At 44.2% G+C, this 24,147-nt stretch overlaps 1 protein-coding gene across 1 annotated transcript in view; it reads right to left on the bottom strand.

Moving 5' to 3' along the window:
- Positions 1–24,147, bottom strand: part of DNAH8 (dynein axonemal heavy chain 8) — a 577,606-nt gene that overhangs the window by 201,430 nt on the left and 352,029 nt on the right. The window contains exons 46-49 of the mRNA XM_073338555.1: positions 11,401–11,487; positions 11,121–11,228; positions 1,817–1,951; positions 1,042–1,203 (exon numbers count right to left, since the gene is read on the bottom strand). Of these exons, the coding sequence (XP_073194656.1) occupies positions 1,042–1,203; positions 1,817–1,951; positions 11,121–11,228; positions 11,401–11,487 (492 nt within the window). The remainder of the gene's footprint in view (positions 1–1,041; positions 1,204–1,816; positions 1,952–11,120; positions 11,229–11,400; positions 11,488–24,147) is intronic.

Below are 24,147 nucleotides of genomic sequence, written 5' to 3'. Positions count from 1 at the left end.
ACCCAGGCACCTCAGCTCCAGCCTCAGCACCCCTAGTTCCCCTGAGCAAAGGGTGGGCAGCCCCAGCACCCCCATCCCCCACCCTCCCCCCGATCACTGGGCACCTCAGCCCCAGCCCCCAGAGCGCCGGCTGCTGTGGCCCCAGCCCCCCAGAGGAGTGGGATCTGCGGCCCCAGTGCAGGGCAGCCTGAGAGCCAGGCAGCACAGCTCCAGCGCCCCCAGCCTCAGAGTGCCGGGCAGTGCAGCCCCAGTGCCTGGGGGCCCCCCAGCACTGGGCAGCCCCAGCCACCCCAAGTCCCGGCTCCCAGCCATCTGCCTTTGTCCCATCCCCAGCCTCAGCATGTTTCCGGGAAGAGGAGCAGCCTGTCTGGGCTGGGGCCAAGGGAGAAGCAGCAAGCAGGAGGGGGCCTCAGGGCAGAGTGTGGGCAGGGCTGTTTGGGGAACCTTAGCCTCCCCCAGCCTACGATATGCACTGCCCATGATATCACTGAATTGTTGTGGAGGCAGAAGATCTAGATATAAACCAAAGAAGGGGGAGTGATCAGCTGGGGCTGTGTTACAGTGTTGAACTGATCCTGGAAACAGGAGACAGGAGGGGAATAGACCCATATATCTGAGAAGTGCTGGAGATGCTGGGCTGCAGAAAAGGATTTCTTACTTATCTCTGTATAAACCAATTATGGTATAACTAGATTGAAATGGAGCCCTTCTGTGGCTCTGTTGTGAGTATATACTCCTTGTGCTCAACTGTTCAGTTAATGAAAACGGGTCAATGACCCTTCTCACCTCTGAGACACAGATCCCTATTCCCTGACAGATTGAGAACCCACAGGCTCAGAATCAGAAAGGCACAATTTAATCCTAGAGCCCTCAGAAAGAACTATGGACTACTTCCAAATTCCACAAGGAAGAGGCATATCCCATTCATTATGAACTGAGGAGAATGCGATGTGCAAAAATAGATTATTCACATACAGAATTCAAGAGCATCTATTACGATCTATAGCTTGTCTGAAGGCTTTGAGAGATAAGATGCTCTACCTGAATAAGCTTAAGATTCCAAGGTGGATGATTAATCAATCCTGTCTCTTCAACCTGGTTGGATACTGCAGCCTGTAGTTCAGCATATGTACTACTGTCCAACTGTAGCCCAGGGAAGAGGTCATTGATGAGACTAAGAAATAAGGGCTCATCTTCATCTACCTGAAAAATGAAAAAATGAAAAAAATTTAAAGCACAACTAGGCATAGTAAAGTTTTCTTTTCTCATAAGTCAAAATGAATCATTATGTTACAATAATGAGCATTAAACAATTTAGTAGCTGATTTCAAAATAACATGCTGATTATGCCCCTAAATTCAGGCTACCAAAAAAGAAGGAACATCATTTAAGCAGATGCACACCAACTTTTGAGTATGCCTAATTATGTATATTTTAGATGTGTACCCATGTACACAAGTATGCATCATTGAGCAGGCTTACTATAAAGAGCAATCTAGTTAAGTGAGCACTCAAGTTAATCTGTTCATTTATACCACGTTCATCACCTCGTGCACACTTAATTTAGTAAGGAAAACAACATACTGCCCATGCACAGCACAGTAGTGTTTTGTTTATGATCTCAAGCATTTTAAGCATTGTTTTCAAATTTGATAAGCACATTCTGCTCATTGAGCTACTTGCCAGTCTGAATTTTAAAAATGAAGTTTAGGAGTGTTTGAGATTTTTTAAAAAACCATATAAAAACTGTCAACTGTGAAAAAAGGCAGGACATTCACCCATACACTACTGAAATCTTAAACTGACAGATTCTCACCAGTTTAGAGAGGTTCATATCCCTTAGTCCTCTCATAACAGTACTCAATTCACTGTCATCTGGTCTGGCCCTCTTTTGAGCTCCAAGAGTCCTTAATACGGAAAGGATATTCCTCAGCCCAAAGTCATAATGAACCTAAAAAGGGGGAAAAATAGCTTACATACCAATAATTGGAAGTCTCCAGATTTATTTCCTCAATAGATCTATACTCAGTTTTGTGCTAAGCCATTCAGGCCTGGGCCTATTAAAAAAATTAGTCAAACTAGTGTTATCTGACTCAATCAATGCACAATGACTATAGCATGAGTCTACTCTCACCGAAATTAGTGTAAATGAAGAATGATTTCATTTAAATAATTAAAAAAAGAGAATTAGGCCTTCTCAGCAAAGTTCTCTTCTGGTGTAAATTGGTGCCGCTTCAATGATTTCACCAGTGTTCATAATCTCTAAGGCTAGGCTATGGTACTTACACTGTAGCCCTGCCTAGTGGGCAGGACAGAACCATGCCATTCAGGAGGAGCACCAGTGAGATTATACTTCAGATTGCTCCCTCTGATGCACTTATCTCTCCCCAAAGTCTAGTATAGGGGAGTATTGTACTCAAAGAGTAGTTATCAGTGGTTTGCTGTCAAATTGGAAGGGTATGCCTAGTGGGGTCCTGCAGGGTCATTCCTGGGTCTGGTTCTATTAAATGAGGTTACTCAACCTGTGAAGTAACTGAGGTTCTTCGAGATGTGTCCGCCTCTGGGTGCTCCAGTTGTAGGTGCGGCAGTACCCCCTGCATCTGGGACTGGAGATCTTCATCAGCCATGCACATCGGACAACACATGAACACCTCCCCTCTCTTGCGCAGTGCATGTGACGTATATATAGCGGTGTATGTCCAATAGCCTCCAGTTCCTTCTCTGCCACAGAGAGTATGCTTTTTTTGGCTATGAAGCAGATGGAAAGAGAGCGGGTAGTGGAGCACCTATAGGGGGACACATCTCAAAGAACCTCAGTTACTGCACAGAGTGAGTAACCTTCTCTTCTTCTTTGAGTAATGCCTCTATGAGTGCTCCACTTGTAGGTGACTAGAAAGCAGTGTCCCTAATTGGAAGACTGGGGCTTTGGAGTGACATTTACTGTCAATGATAGGACAGCATGTCCTAGATTAAACTTGATAAGTTTATGGAGGAGATGGTATGATGGGATAACATGTTTTTGGCAATTAATTGATCTTCAACTATTCATGGTAAATAGGCACAATGGCCTGTGATGGGATGTTGGATAGGGTGGGATACGAGTTACTACAGAGAATTCTTTCCTGGCAATATAAGTAGGGACATTGCCAGCAGATCTATCGTTCTCCTCTATTCGACACTGGTGAGGCCTCATCTGGAGTACTGTGTCCAGTTTTGGGCCCCATACTACAAGAAGGATGAGGATAAACTGGAAAGCGTCCAGCGGAGGGGAACAAAAATGATTAGGGGACTGGAACACATGACTTATGAGGAGAGGCTGAGGGAACTGGGATTGTTTAGTCTACAGAAGAGAAGAATGAGGGGGGATTTGATAGCTGCTTTCAACTACCTGAAAGGGGGTTCCAAAGAGGATGGCTCTAGACTGTTCTCAGTGGTAACAGATGACAGAACAAGGAGTAATGGTCTCAAGTTGCAGTGCGGGAGATTTAGGTTGGATATTAGGAAAATCTTTTTCACTAGGAGGGTGGTGAAACACTGGAATGTGTTACCTAGGGAGGTGGTAGAATCTCCTTCTTTAGAAGTTTTTAAGGTCAGGCTTGACAAAGCCCTGGCTAGGATGATTTAATTGGGGATTGGTCCTGCTTTGAGCAGGGGGTTGGACTAGATGACCTCCTGAGGTCCCTTCCAACCCTGATATTCTATGTTTCTATGATTGGAAAAAGTCAAATACAGTGCCCATCTTTAAAAAAGGGAAGAAGGAGAACCCAGGGAACTACAGTGCCCAAGGCTAATGTAGTGCCCATCTTTAAAAAAGGGAAGAAGGATGATCCTGAGAACTACAGGCCAGTCAGCCTCACCTCAGTCCCTGGAAAAATCATGGAGCAGGTCCTCAAGGAAACCATTTTGAAGGAACTGGAGGAGAGGAAAGTGATCAGGAACAGTCAGCATGGATTCACCAAGGGCAAGTCATGCCTGACTAATCTAATTGCCTTCTATGATGAGATAACTGGTTCTGTGGATGAAGGGAAAGCAGTGGACGTATTGTTCCTTGACTTTAGCAAAGCTTTTGACACCATCTCCCACAGTATTCTTGCCAGCAAGTTAAAGTAGTATGGGCTGGATGAATGGACTATAAGGTGCATAGAAAGCTGGCTAGATTGTCGGGCTCAACGGGTAGTGATTAATGGCTCCATGTCTAGTTGGCAGCCGGTATCAAGTGGAGTGCCCCAAGGGTTGGTCCTCGGGCCGGTTTTGTTCAATATCTTCATAAATGATCTGGAGGATGGTGTGGATTGCACTCTCAGCAAGTTTGCAGATGACACTAAACTGGGAGGAGAGGTAGATATGCTGGAGGGTAGGGATAGGATACATAGGGACCTAGACAAATTGGAGGATTGGGCCAAAAGAACTCTGATGATGTTCAACAAGGACAAGTGCAGAGTCCTGCACTTAGGACGGAAGAATCCAATGCACCACTACAGACTAGAGACCGAATGGCTCGGCAGCAGTTCTGCAGAAAAGGATCTAGGGGTTACAGTTGATGAGAAGCTGGATATGAGTCAACAGTGTGCCCTTGTTGCCAAGAAGGCCAATGGCATTTTGGGATGTATAAGTAGGGGCATTGCCAGCAGATCGAGGGCATTGCCAGCAGTAGGAAAAGTAGAGGCAGGTATCTGGCTGGTGAATCTTGCCCACATGCTCAGGGTTCAGCTGATTGCCATATTTGGGGTCGGGAAGGAATTTTCCTCCAGGGCAGATTGGAAGAAGCCCCGGAGGTTTTTCGCCTTCCTCTGTAGCATGGGGCACGGGTCACTTGTTGGAAGATTCTCTGCACTTTTAAGTTTTTAAACCATGATTTGAGGACTTCAATAGCTCAGACATAGGTGAGAGGTTTATTGCAGGAGTGGGTGGGTAAGATTCTGTGCCCTGCGTTGTGCGGGAGGTTGGACTAGATGATCTTAATGGTCCCTTCTGACCTTAATATCTATGAGTCTATGAGGAGTGTCCATGGTGGCATCATGTGTACTAGCTTAGTGATGGGCAAAAAATGTCTGTTGATGTCCATGTGGTCACTTTGCAAATTTTAGCAATAGAGACATTATTGAGAAATGCTATCAAGGTGGATAATGAATGTGTGGAATGTGCTCTGACTGTGGTAGGAGGTTGTCTATTGTGGAGTTCGTAAGATAAATATAAACACTGCCAAATCCACTTTGAAAGGTGTTGTTTAGGTATGGCTGTGTTTCTAGATCTTTTGGTGGTGGTGTGACAGATTTCTGTTACCAATCTGCCTGAGGCGTCAGGTGATCAGGTTGAAGCCGCAGGATTGTTTGGGAGGAGATGATGGAACACACCAAGTGTCTAAGTTATGAAGCTTTATTAAGAAAATAATAAAATAACAGCAGAGAGCGATGGGTGCTCCCCACATAACTCAGAGTAAGGAAGAAAGCGTTAGTGCCCCTAGCCCTAACCCACTTTCATACTCACACCCACAGTAGCCGAGGCTGGCCAGGCCTGGATGTAACAGAAGAAGAAGAGGGGGAGGGGTGCACAGGAGTTCTGTTGTGTGTGCACAGGTCATCCAGGGTGCGCTGCCAAACTCCAATTTGCTTTAGCTCAAGGGAGGGTTTTAAACCTTAGGGTTCTTTGCGGGCATCTGGGTCTGGGACTTCTGCCCCCCCGTGCTCTTTGTACTGGTCTGAGCCGGCCTTTTGTGGCTTCTTTGGTTTTCCCCAAACATTCTGGCTTTAGGGATGCTACATCAGTTGTTTTCCCCCTCGTTGGCCTTCACTGTCTCACTCGGTTTTCCAGCTGCTGCAGGTTTATGCAGTTGAATCTTCTTTTTTTGCGGCTGGTCTGAGTTGGAATCCAGGTCCGTCCCGTCTTTCTTGGCAGGCCACCGAGTGTCAGTTGTGTGCTGTGGCCTTGAGCTGGAGCCAGCATCTTATCTTTGGACCGAGCTAGCTGAAGTGTTGAGTTAACCCGTTCTCTGCTCTCTTTCTCCTTCACCCTTTGGACTCTTGCAGCCTGCAAAAGAATCTTCCACTCCCCATGCACACCTTTCACCCTTCCCAGAATACTTTGCAATGCCTACAACAGCATTAGCAACATACAGTGCTGATCTGCCTTCCCAGGGAACCTTCTGATTGGGGGGGACATGGGGGTGTGACAGTGGAGAGGAATAACTGCGATGATTTTCAGAAAGGTTTAGTCCTGTCCAGGTAAAACGCTAATGCTTGTCTCACATTGGAATGTGTAGAGCTGCCTCTTGCTGGTTACTGTGAGGCTTTGGGAAGAATCAAGGAAGGTGTATTGTTTGGTTGAGATGGAAAGGTGTGGGCATAGCGTAACTTTATCCTTGTAGAAGGGTATGTATAGTGGATATGCCATAAGGATCGCAATTTCACCAACTTGTCGGGCAGAAGTGATGGCAACAAGGAAGGCCATTTTCGTTATAGATGCATGTAAGAACAGGTTGCTGTTGGTCAAACAGGGGTCTAGTCGGAGGAAGTAGGATGAGGATGAGGTCCCAGGCAGGGTTTGGGTCTCGTACGTGCGGATAAAGATTTTGAAGACCCTTTGGAAAGCGTTTTTTGAGCAGATGTGTGAAGACAGAATGACTGTCTATGTGGCAGTGAAAAGTAGTTATTACTATCAAGTGTACACAAATGGAGCTGATAGATAACCCTGATTGTTTAAGGTGTAGCATATATAGCCCAGAATAAGTGGTAGCAGAACGTGTGCTGCATCGACTTGGAAGGGGGCGCACCAGCATTGAAATCTAGTCCATTTGTAAGTGTGTCTAGTCATTTCACACCTACTATTCAAAAATATCTGTTTGACTGTGTCTGAACAGGTTATTTCTGAATCCTAGAACCACAGATGAGCCAGGCTTTGAGATGGAGCATCTGTGGATTGCGATGGAAGATGCATCCTGAGAAAGAGAGATCAGTTGGTATACCATCATGTGGAGGAGGTAAGTATACCAGAATTGTCATGGCCATGTTGGAGCTATAAGCATGACATGAGCTTGGCGCTCCTGTATCTTGCAAAGTATTCAGAATAGGAGGGGAAGGGGGAGAGGCATAAAGAAGTGGTGCATCCCACATTATGAGGAATGCGTCTCCCATAGATCAGTGTCCCAGTCCCACTCTGAAACAGAATTGAGGGCAGCAGGCATTGTGCTGTGTGGCAAAGAGGTCTATGGTGGGGTATTCCTATCAGTTAAAGATGTGCTGAAGTGCTTGCATGTCCAGTTCCCACCTGTTTTCATGGGAGAACTTCATGCTCAATGTGTCTGCAGTGGTGTTCTGGTGTCCAGAGAGGTACACTGTTGAAATGGTGATGATGTGTTTGATACACCTGTTCCATAGTTTGAATGCCTCCAAGCATGAAGAGTGGGACCTCACTCTGCCCTGCCTGTTGATGTAATACATTCAGGCAAGATTGTCCATCATGACTCTGATGATAGGGTTTGAGCAGAGAGAGGAAATGTCAGCAGGCATTGTGTAATTCTAGGAGACTGATGTGTAGGGCAGATTCAGTTAACAAACATTGGCCCGGCACTATGTGATCATGGAGATGTGCTCCCCAACCGATTAGAGAGGCATTGGTTGTTAGGATCATGATCAGTGTTGGTTGGAGGAAAGGAACTCTGACACAGATGTTGTTGGGCTGTGCCCACCAAAGCAGTGAGTACTTGACTCTCATCGGCATGGATAAGAGCTTGTGGAGGCTGTGTTTGTGGGGGAGATATACTGTACAGAGCCATGCCTGAAGATATCACATGTGTAGTTTTGCATGTATGACCACGAAAGTGGCTGCTGTCATGTGGCTTAAAAGTTGGAGGCATGTTCTGGCAGAGATCTGGGGGCAGACTTGTATGTTGGATACCAGGTGTATTATAGCCAAGAATCTGTGAGGTGGTAGGAAGGCTCTGGCTTGTATGGCATCCAACTGTGCACTGATGAATTCTTGTTGTTGTACCAGCATTAAAAGTGGATTTTTCTCGGTTCACAAGGAGGCCTAGCTTTGTGAACAGATCTATTGTTATGCGGACAGCTCAGAGAACATCAGTCTCGGATGGGGCCTTGAGGAGACAGTCGTTCAAGTATGGAAAGATGAGAACTCCTTGTTTCCTTAGGTAGGCAGCAACTACACCTCAAGGATCTTGCAGAGCACCTGAGATGCCATGGACAGTCCAAAAGGCAGTACCTTATACTGGTAGTGGTTGTCACCCATGATGAATCAGAGAAATCGCCTGTGGGCAGGGTGTATTGTAGTATGAAAGTATGCATCTTTGAGGTCAAGGGCCGAAAACCAGTCCCCTCTTCCAGTGCTGGGATAATACTGGAGAGGGTAACCATCTTGAAGTGTTGCAGTTTGACAAACTTCTTTAGATTGCAAAGGTCCAGGATTGGTGGCCAGCTGCCAGATTTCTTCTGGATCTGGAAACAGTGGTAGCAGAAACCCTGTCCCATGTGCTGAGAAGGAACCAGTTCTATGGCTCTCAGTTGCTTACGATGGTTTATTTCTCCCTATAGAATGGAATCATGAAAGGGGTCCCTGAAGAAGGACATGGAGAGGGGGTCACAGGGCAGGATGGATAGGAAGGGGATGGAGTATCCTTCTCTGATTATCTCTCGAACCCACCTGTCTAAGGTGATTAGTCTCCAAGATGGGAAAAACAGAGCTAGTCAGTCGCCAAATGGTTGGACTGCCAAAGATGGTGGGAATGACTGAAATAAGGGGAGGCTTCTTTGGTCCTTGATCACTCCTTTAAAATTGTTACTTCATTGAGGGGTGAGAGAGGTAGCCCCTCGAGGAGTGGGCTGCCTACGTTTGGTAGCTGGCCTTTGTCTTGGGCACTGACTGTCATAGTGTTATTGAGGGATGTACTGCTGTGGTCAGGATTGTGGGGGGAGATGATATTTACCCAGGCATCTCTTCAGCACAGGTGGGTAAATGCCAAGAGATTGGAGTGTAGAGAATCGTCTACTGTGGTTTGCACCTCTTTAGGAAAGTCTCTTTAGGAAAATGATGCTTGCCTCATGACCACAGCAGTCGTGATGGACTGGGCAGCAATGTCTGCAGAGTCTAACAAGGCTTATAGGCCTATTCGGGCTTGAAGGTGTCCTTCCTATATAAAAGACTGGAATTGCTTTTTCTTAGCCTTCGGCAGGTCATGGCAGAATTCCTCCAGTTTAGAGTAATTTAAGTAATTACACTTGGCCATGAGAGCTTTGTAGCTGGAGATTCTAAATTGGAGCATTGCTGATGAATATGCTGTGTGTCCAAATAAGTCTAGGTGTTTCCAATCTGTTTGGATGACTAGCACAGGATTGGTATTGATGGCCTCTCTCTTGTACTGCATTGGCCACCAAAGAATTTGGGCTGGAGTGCAAGAATAGGTTTCAGAGTAACAGCCGTGTTAGTCTGTATTTGCAAAAAGAAAAGGAGTACTTGTGGCACCTTAGAGACTAACCAATTTATTTGAGCCTAAGCTCTGCCATGTACATTGGTCAAACTGGACAGTCTCTACGTAAAAGAAGAAATGGACACAAATCAGATGTCAAGAATTACAACATTCATAAACCAGTCGGAGAACACTTCAATCTCTCTGGTCACGCGATTACAGACATGAAAGTTGCGATATTACAACAAAAAAACTTCAAAACCAGACTCCAGCGAGAGGCTGTTGAATTGGAATTCATTTGCAAATTGGATACAATTAACTTAGGCTTGAATAGAGACTGGGAGTGGCTAAGTCATTATGCAAGGTAACCTATTTCCCCTTGTTTTTTCCTACCCTCCCCCAAGACATTCTTGTTAAACCCTGGATTTGTGCTGGAAATGGCCCACCTTGATTATCATACACATTGTAAGGAGAGTGATCACTTTAGATAAGCTATTACCAGCAGGAGAGTGGGGTGGGGGGAGAGAAAACCTTTTGTAGTGGTAAACACCCATTTTTTCATGCTTTGTGTGTATAAAAAGATCTTCTGTACTTTCCACAGTATGCATCCAATGAAGTGAGCTGTAGCTCACGAAAGCTTATGCTCAAATAAATTGGTTAGTCTCTAAGGTGCCACAAGTACTCCTTTTCTTAGTGCAAGAATAGAAATTCCACATCCTTCGCCAGAACATAATATTTTTTGTCACTGTGTTTTCAGGTCAGAGAGATGGATGCTGGGGTCTGCCACAGCAGCTTCATAGGGCTGAAAACAGCCTCCTTGATCAGTAGTATGGAGCCATCCAGGCCATGTGAAAATTTAATGGCTGGAAACCCTCTTGGCTATTCTCTCTGGACATATGCATTGCAATCTGTTTGGTGCATGTGCATGAGTGTTTAGCATGGGCTAATCGAGACAGGCTAAGTGCAGGGGACTGGACTAGATGACCTATCGAGGTTCCGTCCTGTCCTGTGATGACAGTCATGGTTGGAGCCACATGTTTGTGCAAAACAAATTGGTAGAATATGGGCACTCTATGAAATGCTATTTTTGGGGAGGGCTTTATTTTGGGAACACATTGCTCAATTGATCCCAAAGTTAGATCACTAACCCTATCCCATGCCACATAAGGCAGAGCTCATTTCAACACAATATGAGTAAGCATGCAGATTTCAGGGCACTTAAAAGCTTTGTCCTTTAAACAGGACGTACTAGACAACCCCAAACATAGCAGAACTGGTGCACCACTATAATACTTATTTAATGCCTAGCACATGGGGTCCAACCTAGTTGAGGCATTTAAGTGTTACTGTAATAAAGATATTAACCTAAAATACTAATAATTTCTTGTTGGTTCACGCACAGATCCAGCATCAAATCCATGTGTGTGAATCTGTGCAGGAGACTTAAGGAGAGTGAAGAACCCAAATTATTACAAATTATTACTGATAAACAATTATTACAAAATATGTATAAATCTGTTTAAAGGGGAGAAAAATAAGATTGCTCTTTGCTCAAAGGTTCTATACACTTTATAAAGAGATTTTTTGTTTGAAATATATTTCAACTTTAAAAGAAACATAACATTTATATTCCAATAGAGATGTGCTCAGATCAAAACCTAAAGGAAAAATCGTATTGTAAATACTGTAAGACTAGGAAACACACCTGCTTAGTGAGCTGCTCCTCGCAAAGTTTGTAAAGAACGAAGAATTTTTGAGCTAAGACCACATTATCAATAAACCCACAGCTTGCAAGCTTAACTCTCATAATTATCTGAAATATAACATAGCATTAAGAATTTGATTAATTTTTCTGAAATTTTTGGAAGGAAAGGAAAAAAGGGAAAATGGGCTAATTTTTTTTAAATATGCACATATTTTTTAAAAATGTATCTCAAATAAACTTAAAATATTTTGTTTCTCTTTAGCCAAGTAATTAGTTTTACCTGTCTATCTGGAACCATCATGGACACAGTTCTAAATTGAATTTTTAGATTTTCTGGTAGCTCCTGACGGCCGGCATACCCAGGATTCTATACATGAAACATATATTGTACAATATTCTTACTTACAGTATCTACAATAAATGTTTTTAGTGTTCAGAACAGTTACTTAAGGAATGTTAATGATGACTTAAATATTTAAGACCTGATTCTGATCCAGATTACTGTAGATTATGGTGAGATCAGAATCAGTTAGTTTATTGTTTAATTATTAAAGATCATGAAAGAAATTTTGACCAACAGCTACAATTGTAAAAGCATTGCTATAGTTATGGTTGAAAATGCATTTTCATTACAAACCAGTTTTCAAATGCATACGATTTTATGGAATAAAATATATATTGGGCAAAACTTTTTCTTCATTAGCCTTACTCCAGAATATTTTAGTTAAATTTAATAAAAACCTATCCAATATTTGAGTTCTATAAATTTGCAAAGGTGCTTTTTTCCTAATGTAAGAAAATATTCATTTTTTCCATTTAGATAATTGAAAAATGGATATTTAAGTTGCCAAAAACACAAATGCCTTTACTTGTTTGGAGAAATTTAATTTTCAAAAAGAGAAGTTGAAAGCATGAGAAATTTATGTGTTGTATTTATTTTTCTACTGTTCAGAAGGTACAGTACTATATTGTGGCGCTCCAAATATATGCAATAAAGCAACTTTTGAATTACTAGACATTAATCTAAATTCAGGCTGTCAAATGATTAAAAAATAATCAAAATTAATCACGAGATTAAAAAAATAGTCATGATTAATTGTCATTTTAATTGCACTGTTAAACAATACTAGAATACCAATTTAAATTTACTCTAAATATTTTGGATCTTTTTCTACATTTTCAACTATGTTGTTTTCAATTGCAACACAGAATACAAAGTATACAGTGCTCACTTTATATTATTATTTTTTATTACAAATATTTGCACTGTAAAAAAGATAAAAATATAGTATTTTTCAATTCACCTCGTAAAAGTACTGTATTGCAATCTCTTTATCATTAAAGTGCAATTTACAAATGTAAAATTATTTTTTTAGGGCTGTCAATTGCATTTAATGCAAGCGATTAACACAAAACAAACTAATGGTTTTTTAAACTATCATTAATCATACACCTCTGTTTTCACCCTCTTCACTTACTGTACTTCATTGCTTGGTGGATACTTGCACAGTTTTATTATGTTCTCATGGTTTGGAGTGATTAAATATCAGAAAAAGTTAATGGAGCAAAGCAGCAAAAGTTCAGGTCTTTTGAATGGGAAGTTTAGTTTAAAAAAACTTCCAGATGGTTCTCTGGATAAAAAGATGGTTATCTGTAGTTTTTGCGAGGCTGAGTTCCAATACCATTGAAATACTTCAAGTCTGCAGTACTACCTATGCGCTAAACATGCTTTTGCCTCTAGTTCTTCTGCTACGGATAACCCACTGACAGCAAATGAATCTCACCAGCTGCAACAGAGTACACTTAGAGTTTCAGGATCACTACAAGCTCATGGATCCAACTAAGTGCAACAGCTTAACCAATGCTATTAGAAAGTGTATAGCTATGGACTGCAGACCACTCAACATTGTAAACACAGAGGGCTAAGGGATGTTATTCAAACTGCACCTGCCAGTTAGTCATACACCTTGTGCTCCCGAGGAACCATTACATCAGAAATACATGACCTATATCACAACATGATTATGAAGTTGGAGCTTCTGAAAAATGCACTAGTGGTTGCTTTGACTGATGATCACTGGACGTCCTTGAGCAATGACAGCTATCTTGGAGTCACGGTACACCTGACTGATGCTGCATGGAAACTGCAGTCATTTGCTTTAACAGTAACTCATAAAACTGCAATTAATCACAACTTTTAAAAATCTAATTAACTTGTTTTGCATTAATCGCTGGCATTTACTGTGATTAATTGACAGCCCTAATATAAATAAATATACTGAGCTTATCTCAGTCTGATCTCATATAATACTGCTATGGAAAACCTAAGAGTGCCTGTACCTTGATTAAATAAGCTGAAGCATCAGAAGTAGGGCTGTCAAGTGATTAAAAAATACAAAGCGTACAGTGCTCACTTTATATTTATTTTTTATTATAAATATTTACACTTTAAAAAGAAAAATAGTATTTTTCAATTCACTTAATACAAGTACTGTAGTGCAATCTCTTTATCATAAAAACAGCAAGGAGTCCTTGTGTCATAAAAGTTGAACTTACAAATGTAGAATTATGTACAAAAAATAACTGCATTCAAAAATAAAACAATGTAAAACTTTAGAGCCTACAGACCACTCAGTCCTACAGCTTGTTCAGCCAATTGCTCAGACAAACAAGTTTGTTTCCATTGCTGGAGATAATGCTGCCCACTTCTTGTTTATAATGTCATCTGAAAGTGAGAACAGGCGTTTGCATGGCACTGTTATAGCTGGCGTTGCAAGATATTTATGTGCCAGATGCACTAAAGATTCAGATGCCCCTTCATGCTTTGGCCACCATTCCAGAGGACATGTGTCCATGCTGATGATGGGTTCTACTAGATAATGATCAAAATCAGTGCAGACCAACTCATGTTCATTTTCATCATCTGAGTCAGATGCCATTACCAGAAGGTTGATTTTCTTTTTTGGTGGTTCGGGTTCTGTAGTTTCTGCATCGTAGCATTGCTCTTTTAAGACTTCTGAAAGCATGTTCCACACCCCGGCCCAATCAGGTTTTGGAAGGCACTTCGGATTCTTAAATCTTGGGTTGAGTGCTGTAGCTATCTTTAGAAATCTCACATTGGTACCTTCTTTGCGTTTTGGCAAATCTGCAGTAAAAGTGTTCTTAAAATGAACAACATATGCTGGGTCGTCATTCAAGACTGCTATAACATGAAATATATGGCAGAATGCAGGTAAAACACAGAGCAGGAGACATACAATTCTCCCCAAAGGAGTCACACATTTAATTAATATATTATTTTTTTAATGGGCGTCATCAGCATGGAAGCATGTCCTCTGGAATGGTGGCCAAAGCATGAAGGGGCATATAAATGTTTAGCATGTCTGGCATGTAAATACCTTGCAATGCCAGCTACAAAAGTGCCAGGTGAATGTCTGTTCTCACTTTCAGGTGACATTGTAAATAAGAAGTGGGTAACATTATCTCCTGTAAATAGAAACAAACTTGTTTCTCTTAGCAATTGACTGAACAAGGAGTAGGACTGAGTTGACTTGTAGGCTCTGAAGTTTTATATTGTTTTGTTTTTGAGTGCAGTTATGTAACAAAAAAAAAATCACATTTGTAAGTTGTGCTTTCACAATAAAGAGATTGCACTATGGTACTTAGATGAGGTGAACTGAAAAATACTATTTCTGTTATTTTTACAGTGCAAATATTTGTAATAAAAATAACACAGACTCTGTGTTCTATATTTAATTGAAATCAATATTATTGAAAATGTGGAAAAACATCCAAAATATTTAATACATTTCAATTGGTAGTCTCTTGTTTAACTGTTAGATTAAAACTGTGGTTAATCAATAGCCCTAATCAGAAGCAATGCCTTAAGAAAGGAATGGATCTAGATCCTACATCTTCCTCTTCGGTTTGAAATACTTTTAAGGGTGCTGAAATATTTTGGGTAGTTGTTGCAAGAACCTCTGGTGTCAAAATACCACAAGAATGTATGTTGTCACAGAATTTTGCCTGAGAACTTGAAAGAGAAAAAACTGGTAACTACCTTTCTGTAACTGTTGATCTTCAAGATGCGTTGCACACGTCCATTCCACCACATATTGTTGGAGATTTTTCCTTTACCAGTCCCTGTCAGGGCAACTTGAGCTCCTTCTGGTACCTTGTACCACTGCAGGCATAAAGGGCTACGCTGCCCCCGTCCCTTCTCAGTTGTTAGTACCAAAAACACTCCGATAGAGAGGGGAAGTGGGTGGGTTGTGGCATGGACATATGCAACACATCTCAAAGAACATTTACAGAAAGGTAGGTAAAAACGGTTTCTAACCTTTTCTGTAACTGTTGTTCTTCAAAATGTGTTGCTCATGTCCATTCCAAAGTAAGTGTGTGCACACGTGTGCACCGTCGCCAGAAGTTTTTCCTTCAGTGATATCCGTCGGGTCAGCTCCTGTGACCCTGGAGTGGCACCCGCTGATCCTCCATCCCTTCAGTTCCTTAGTGCCAGCAACTCTGACAGAGGGGTAGGTGGGGGGGTTTTGGAATGGACATGAGCAACACATCTTGAAGAACAGTTACACAAAAGGTAACAATTTTTTCTTCTTAGAGTGGTTGCTCATGTACACTCCAATGTAGGTGACTCCCAAGCAGTTACATTTGAGGAGGGCTTGGAGTTCATTTACATGCTGATTGGATTACTGCTCTGCCAAAGCCCGCATCATCTCTGGCTTGCTGAGTGATAGCATAATGTGTCACGAACGTGTGTACCAATGACCATATCGCTGCCCTACAGATGTCCTGTTTCGGGACCTGTGCCACAAACGTGGCTGATGACGCTTGTACCCTTGTAGAGTGTGCCATCAGTTTAGGAGCTGGGCCCCCACCAACTCATAGCAAGTATGGATTTCACAATCAGATTCTCTGTGTTGAGACTGGGTTGCCTTTAATTCTCTCTGCGATGACCACAAACTGTTCCATGGTCTTCCTAAAGGGCTCGGTCCTCTCTAAATAGAAGGCGAGTGCCCATCAAATGTCCCATGAATGGAGCACTGTTTCTCCCTGCTAGCATGGGCCTTTGGGTAGAAGACTGGAAGGAATATATCTCGATGGCTATGGAATTGAGAGACCACTTTTAGCAGAAAGGACAGGTGGGGTCGTAGCTGCACCTTGTCCTTGAAAAAGACTGTGTATGATGGCTCAGAGGTGAATGCCCGAATCTCCAAGACCCTTCTACCTGAGGTGATAGCCACCAAGAATGCCACCTTCCATGACAGATAAAGTAATGAGCAGTGTTAGGGGGCTTATTCCTTCACCCACTTACTTCCCTGGTCCTTCTCACATGAACAGAGAGCAACAATACCCGAAGTCCAAAGGTGCAAACAATTCAATGTTTATTGGGGTGAACTTCCAGCAAGCATGATTCCAGTTTCCTTCCTTAGTGTCCCCCTTCCCAGCTCTGACACCACAGAGCCTTATACCAGTGTCCCTGTTCCCATTCCTGCCCTTAGCCAAACATGATTCCAATTTCCTTACCCCCATTCCCTGTTCCCATTTCCCCCACCCACACACCCACCCCCACTCCCTGATTGATGGCAGACTATATAGTAAAACTTGAGTTCTGCTTAGCTATACCTTAACCAACCATTTTCCTGAAATTTAACTAACCAATCCTAACATATTGTAACATGATTATGTAACCAATTATATCCCACCATCTTAATTAGTTTACACCCAGCAAAATTAATTATACAGCAGACAGGAACAATCACAGAACCAGACAGAGATTATACAGACAAACAATAGCAAAGTGGGAACTATAATGACAAAACAATACAGAAGTGAGGATTTCACATCCCAGCTATTGATAAGTGAGTTCTTGCCAGACAGGATGCTATCAAACTAAGTTTCCTTTTACATTGTCTAGGCACTTCCCTTTCTATGGAGGTGATAAGCACTATCAGGACAGGATTGTATTCCTAACAGCCCAATAGCACCTTCTTTCAATGTGGCTAGTTTGGAATGTGAGGATGTGACGATCGCTTCCCAGTTTATGGCTGCCTGTTGCTTAGCCAAAGGCCTTAGCCTACGAACAGGGCCTCAGCCTGTCACAGTAAGAGAAGGCCCTTACACCGGCAGACAGTGATTTTGATTCTTTCTTTCTTTTATATCTCTATAACTAGCCAAGTGAAAAGAATACACCTAAATTCTTAGAGTATAGGCCCTTACAGGCAGACCTCAATATCTATATCCTAACAAGCAGGATTGCCAGTGGCTCGAACGGGGGGCCTGTCAGTCTGTTGTGTTGTGTTGTCCATGAGGATCGCTGCCTGGTTTCCCACTAACAAATTCTGAGAGCCAGGCAGGCTAGGTGCACCACCCTTAGCTCCCTCACACTGATGTGCAAAGCCAGCTCTTCTTGTGACCAAAGGCCTTGGTCCTGAGGCTCCCCAGATGGGTTTCCTATCCCACATTCGAAGCGTCCATGACTAGGGACAGCATGGGAGCAGGTCTTGAGATGGGAACAACCGCACACACGTTCTCTGGGTCCTGCAACATCGAAGCGTTGAAATTATCGATGGGGGAAGGGAGACCACCCTGTCCAGATGATGGTGGCCTGATGTGTATACTGATACTAGCCATAACTGGAGCGGCATTAGCTTCAGCCTTGTGTGCTGCACCACATAAGTGCATGACGCCATGTGACCCAGCAGCTTCAAGGACGTCCTTACTGTACTAATGGGGTGTTCTGCCACTTCTTCTATAAGCATCCCTATTGCTTGAAAGTGTCTCTCCAGAAGAAAGGCCCTGGCTCAGGTGGAGTCTAGGACCGTGCCAATTAATTCTATTCTTTGGGTTGGTGAAAATATCGATTTCTACTTGTTTATCAATAGCCCCAAGTCTTGAAAGGTTAACTGTATCAGTTCTACATGAGTTTCGACTTGGTTCCTGGACTGGCCTCTAATCAGCCACTCAGCCAGGTAGGGGTATACTTGCACCCAACTCCTCAGGAAGACCACCATAACTGACATGCACTTGGTGCTGCTGATAAGCCAAAGGGTAGCACTGAACTGATAACGGTTTTGGTCCACCACAAACTGTAGATATTCCTGTGTCCTCAGAATATCACAGTGTGAAAATGTGTGCTTTAGGTTGAGGGTGGCAAACCAGTCCCCTGGATACAAAGAGGGGATAAATCGAGGCCAATGAGACCATGTTCAATGTAAGCTTTTACTTGAAGCTCTTGAGGTTACACAGATCCAAAATGGATCTTAGGTCACTGTTGGTCTTTGGGATCAGGAAATAATGGGAATAAAACCTCTGCTCCTTAGCTCTGGAGGAACCTCCTCCACTGCTCCTGCCCTTAGAAATGACTGCACCTCCTGGGCCAGAAATCTCATGGGAGAAGGATCCCTGAAGAGGATGGGTGGAAAGGAGGGGAACAACTGAACTTTAGGATATATCCCACTTCTACTGTGCACAACACCCAATGGTCAGTGGTAATGCGGGACCGTGCCCGGTCCACAAATGAAGGGAAGATATGATCCAGGTAACGTCCTGGTACGCCATCCCCAGGTGTACCCTCAAAAGGCCATTTGCCCAAAGAAGAGGGAGCCTCCTTCAAATGGTAGGTCCTGGATGGTTTTCTGGACCTCATATGGAAGTCCCAAGGCCTGTAACCAGGAGCATTGTTTCATCACCAACGTCAAGGCCATGACTCAGGCAGCCACATCTGCCCCATCCAGAGCCACCTTGAGGGATCCCTTGGTTACTGCTTTCCCCTCCTCCAATAAAGCTGCAAACTCACCCCTCAATTCTAGAGGCAGGAGCTCCTTGAACTTTTCCAAGGCAGACACAGAATTAAACCCATAGCAGCCTGCCATAAATATAAATGGAAGGATAACCACCTTTCTGTATACAGTGCTATAAATTCCCTCCTGGCCAGAGGCAAAATCCTTTCACCTGTATAGGGTTAAGAAGCTAAGGTAACCTCGCTGGCACTTGACCCAAAATGGCCAACGAGGGGACAAGATTCTTTCAAATCTGGAGGCGGGGGGAACAAAGGGTTTGGGCTGTCTGTGTGATGCTTTTGCCGGGAACAGATCAGGAATGTAAGCCTTACAACTCCTTTAAAGTTAGTAAGTAATCTAGCTAGAAAATGCGTTAGATTTTCTTTTGTTTAATGGCTTGTAAATAAGCTATGCTGGAGGGAATGTATATTTCTCTTTTTGTGTCTTTTTGTAACTTAAGGTTTTGCCTAGAGGGATTCTCTATGTTTTGAATCTGATTACCCTGTAAGGTATTTACCATCCTGATTTTACAGAGGTGATTCTTTTACCTTTTCTTTAATTAAAATTCTTCTTTTAAGAACCTGATTGATTTTTCATTGTTCTTAAGATCCAACGGTTTGGGTCTGTGTTCACCTGTACCAATTTGTGAGGATTATTATCAAGCCTTCCCCAGGAAAGGGGGTGTAGGGCTTGAGGGGGATATTTTGGGGGAAGACGTCTCCAGGTGGTCTCTTTCCCTGTTCTTTGTTTAAAACGCTTGGCGGTGGTGGCACACTGTTCAAGGACAAGGCAAAGTTTGTACCTTGGGGAAGATTTTAACCTAAGCTGGTAAGAATAAGCTTAGGGGGTCTTTCATGCATGTCCCCACATCTGTACCCTGAAGTTCGGAGTGGGGAAGGAACCTTGACACAGCCTAAGAGGGCCTGATGGTTGGCTATCCTCAGCTGGAGGCCCCCCATGAAATAGACTTTCCTTCCAAATAAATCCAATTTTTTTACATCCTTGGCTTTTGGGGATGGCCCCTGCTGTCCCTGCTTCTCTTTTTCATTCGCCACAGAGACAATCAAGGAGCCCAGTGGCAGGTGAGTATATAGGAACTCAACCCTTTTGAGGAACGAAATACTGCCTCTCTGTTCTCTTACTTGTATCAACATAAGGGTTTACCAAAGATTCTTTATCAGCTCCAGAATAGCCCCATTCAGGAGTAAGGCAACTCACGACGGCCCTGAGGGTGCCAATATGTCCACAAGGGAGTGAGCAGCCTCAGCGACTTCTGCCTGAATGCCCAAGTTTTGGGCCATCCTGTGTAGAAGCTCCTGATGTGCCCTACAGTCATCCTCGGTGGGCACCACAGCAGCCCCCACTAGTGCCTCATCTTGGGAGGAGGATGATGAAGCCGGTACAGGGACCAGACCTGGAACCGTCTCTTCTGTAGATGGGTCCCGTGAAGGTGTATCACCACCAGCCTCTGCACTGACCTCGGCACCGGGAACTGCTGATCCGAGGGGGACTGTGGGGGAGCTCACCCTTTAAAAGTCGCCAAGTATGCGTGTTCTGAATGGGGCCCTTGGAGCTGTTGGAATGCCCACGGGTTCCAAATTGGCCACGGCATAGGTATTTGCCATTGAGTTGGTGGCTATGGTGTTGATGTCAACCTCTTAAACCATGTCTAACACTCGGTGTCTGTAGCCCAACTATGTTTATTCCCCCTTGAGGCACAGGATTCAGGAAAGTCTGATTCTGATTCAGGAAAGTCATTCCTGGGTGACCACGGTGGTGCGGTGCCAGTCAGCACCAACGAGCAGAGGTGTGGGGGCAATGAGCAGTGCGGTGCCGAAGTGGGTCGGTGCTGGGAAGTAGAACAGTGTCGCAGGGTAGAGCACTGCTGCGACATAGACCAATGTCGTGAAGTGTATCGGTTCCACGAGGTGGAGTGGTGCCATTTGGGGAAGAGCTGTGCCATTGCATCATAGCCGGCTTGCCCTTGGTACGCACTTGCTTTGGTGCCATAGCCTCTCTCGGTGCTGGGGTTGCTGTTGATTGTTCATGCTGCACTGGAGATGGTGGCATCGGGAAGAAGAGTAAGTCCCTCACTGCGTGGAATGCCTTTGGTGTTGATGGTAAAGCCAGAGCTGAGTTTCCCCAGTGGCTCTCCCTCAGCGGGGAAAGCATTTGCATTGGACTCAATGATGCCCTTCCTGGCACTGGAGTCAACGAAATATTGCACTCTACTGCTGCATCATAGTGGCCTGGTGCGGGTTACACCCTCTCTGAGCACCTATGGCCCTCAGGCCTTCGGGTCAGCAAGTGCCCATGGTTCATCTTATGCTGTTTCTTCTTCAGCACCAGCAATGGTGAGCGGTGCTGAGGAGTTGGTGCAGGGATCATCTTCTTGTGCACTGGTGGAGAATAACAGGGCCAGCAGTACTTTTCAGTGTCCTTCCTTGGTGCAGAGGAGGAAAAGCAAAGTTGTGACAAGGGACGCCAGGGCGCTCCTAACCAACCCTGAGGCGGTCAGTGCCAATTCCCCTTGTGGCTCTGTATGGGGATGAAGTGCCACTTCAATCAGAAGGAACTTTAACCTGTTGTCCCTCTCCTTCTTGGTCCTATGTGTAAAGTTCTTACAGATGCAGCACCTCTCTTGAATGTGTCTCTCCGAGGCACTTTAGGCAACTGTCATGTGGGTCACTCCCCGGCACCAGTTTGTGGCACGGAGCACATGGCTTAAAGCCTTGGGATAGAGGCATGTCCTGGAGCCGGAGCAGGTGAGCCCCGTGTGCGGGGAACTAAACCTATACTAACTCAGTTAACTACTGTTCTAACTACCAACTAATGTAATAACTATATACAATTTTCTATTTACAAAAGTCCACTGAAGGAAGCACTTGCATGACCAAGAGACCAGTAATGTTCCAGCGACTGTCATGGGCGGTTAAAAGGAATTGAAGGGGGAGATGGTCTGCAGGCCCCTATATACCATGCCATGAGGGTGCCACTCCAGGGGGTGCAGGAGCTGACCCGATGGACACCACTGAGGGAAAAACTTCTGGCGACGGTGCACGTGCATGTGTACACCTACATTGGAATGGACATGAGTAAGCACTCAAAGAAGAACCGTTTTTCCTTCTTTGAGTGATCGGAAGTGTCCATTCCACTGTAGGTGACCCACAAGCAATTTGAACTACCGGAACATGGACTGAAGGACAACTTGGCCTAATCTGGCATTGTCCCTTGATTGATGAGAGATGGCATAGTCAGAGGCAAACATAGAGAGCAATGCTTTTTTTGCCTCTGTTTTCACTAACAAGGTCAGCTCCCAGACTGCTGCGCTGGGCATCACAAAATGGGGAAGAGATGGCCAGCCCTCTGTGGAGATAGAGGTGGTTAGGGACTATTTAGAAAAGCTGGACGTGCACAAGTCCATGGGGCCGGACGAGTTGCATCCGAGAGTGCTGAAGGAATTGGCGGCTGTGATTGCAGAGCCATTGGCCATTATCTTTGAAAACTCGTGGCGAACCGGGGAAGTCCCGGATGACTGGAAAAAGGCTAATGTAGTGCCAATCTTTAAAAAAGGGAAGAAGGAGGATCCTGGGAACTACAGGCCAGTCAGCCTCACTTCAGTCCCTGGAAAAATCATGGAGCAGGTCCTCAAAGAATCAATCCTGAAGCACTTGCATGAGAGGAAAGTGATCAGGAACAGCCAGCATGGATTCACCAAGGGAAGGTCATGCCTGACTAATCTAATCGCCTTTTATGATGAGATTACTGGTTCTGTGGATGAAGGGAAAGCAGTGGATGTACTGTTTCTTGACTTTAGCAAAGCTTTTGACATGGTCTCCCACAGTATTCTTGTCAGCAAGTTAAGGAAGTATGGGCTGGATGAATGCACTACAAGGTGGGTAGAAAGCTGGCTAGATTGTCGGGCTCAACGGGTAGTGATCAATGGCTCCATATCTAGTTGGCAGCCGGTATCAAGTGGAGTACCCCAAGGGTCGGTCCTGGGGCCGGTTTTGTTCAATATCTTCATAAATGATCTGGAGGATGGTGTGGATTGCACTCTCAGCAAATTTGCGGATGATACTAAACTGGGAGGAGTGGTAGATACGCTGGAGGGGAGGGATAGGATACAGAAAGACCTAGACAAATTGGAGGATTGGGCCAAAAGAAATCTGATGAGGTTCAATAAGGATAAGTGCAGGGTCCTGCACTTAGGACGGAAGAACCCAATGTACAGCTACAGACTAGGGACCGAATGGCTAGGCAGCAGTTCTGCGGAAAAGGACCTAGGGGTGACAGTGGACGAGAAGCTGGATATGAGTCAGCAGTGTGCCCTTGTTGCCAAGAAGGCCAATGGCATTTTGGGATGTATAAGTAGGGGCATAGCGAGCAGATCGAGGGACGTGATCGTTCCCCTCTATTCGACATTGGTGAGGCCTCATCTGGAGTACTGTGTCCAGTTTTGGGCCCCACACTTCAAGAAGGATGTGGATAAATTGGAGAGAGTCCAGCGAAGGGCAACAAAAATGATTAGGGGACTGGAACACATGAGTTATGAGGAGAGGCTGAGGGAGCTGGGATTGTTTAGCCTGCAGAAGAGAAGAATGAGGGGGGATTTGATAGCTGCTTTCAACTACCTGAAAGGGGGTTCCAAAGAGGATGGCTCTAGACTGTTCTCAATGGTAGCAGATGACAGAACGAGGAGTAATGGTCTCAAGTTGCAGGGGGGGAGGTTTAGATTGGATATTAGGAAAAACTTTTTCACTAAGAGGGTGGTGAAACACTGGAATGCGTTACCTAGGGAGGTGGTAGAATCTCCTTCCTTAGAGGTTTTTAAGGTCAGGCTTGACAAAGCCCTGGCTGGGATGATTTAACTGGGAATTGGTCCTGCTTTGAGCAGGGGGTTGGACTAGATGACCTTCTGGGGTCCCTTCCAACCCTGATATTCTATGATTCTATGACCAGGTAACTGCATTACTAATATCCAGAATGGGAATCTTAGCCAGAATGGCTGCAGAAGTTGCTCTCAACCTGTTTGAGTGCACCATCACTCTATTTGGAGGTGTAACATCGGCCAATTAGTAACATAAATTAATGAAGCTGGAAATCCAGGTAGAGATCCTCTGGGTGGAGACCATTTGGCCTGTTACTCTATCTGAAATGGTTACAAAGAGTTGAGATAAATGGCCTAGAACAGTCCAGGTAAAAACCCAATGCTCTTCTAATACCTAGAG

The sequence above is a fragment of the Lepidochelys kempii genome, chromosome 3 (genome assembly GCF_965140265.1).
Source record: "Lepidochelys kempii isolate rLepKem1 chromosome 3, rLepKem1.hap2, whole genome shotgun sequence".
NCBI lineage: Eukaryota > Metazoa > Chordata > Testudines > Cheloniidae > Lepidochelys > Lepidochelys kempii.
This window is presented reverse-complemented; position numbering and strand designations above follow the sequence as displayed.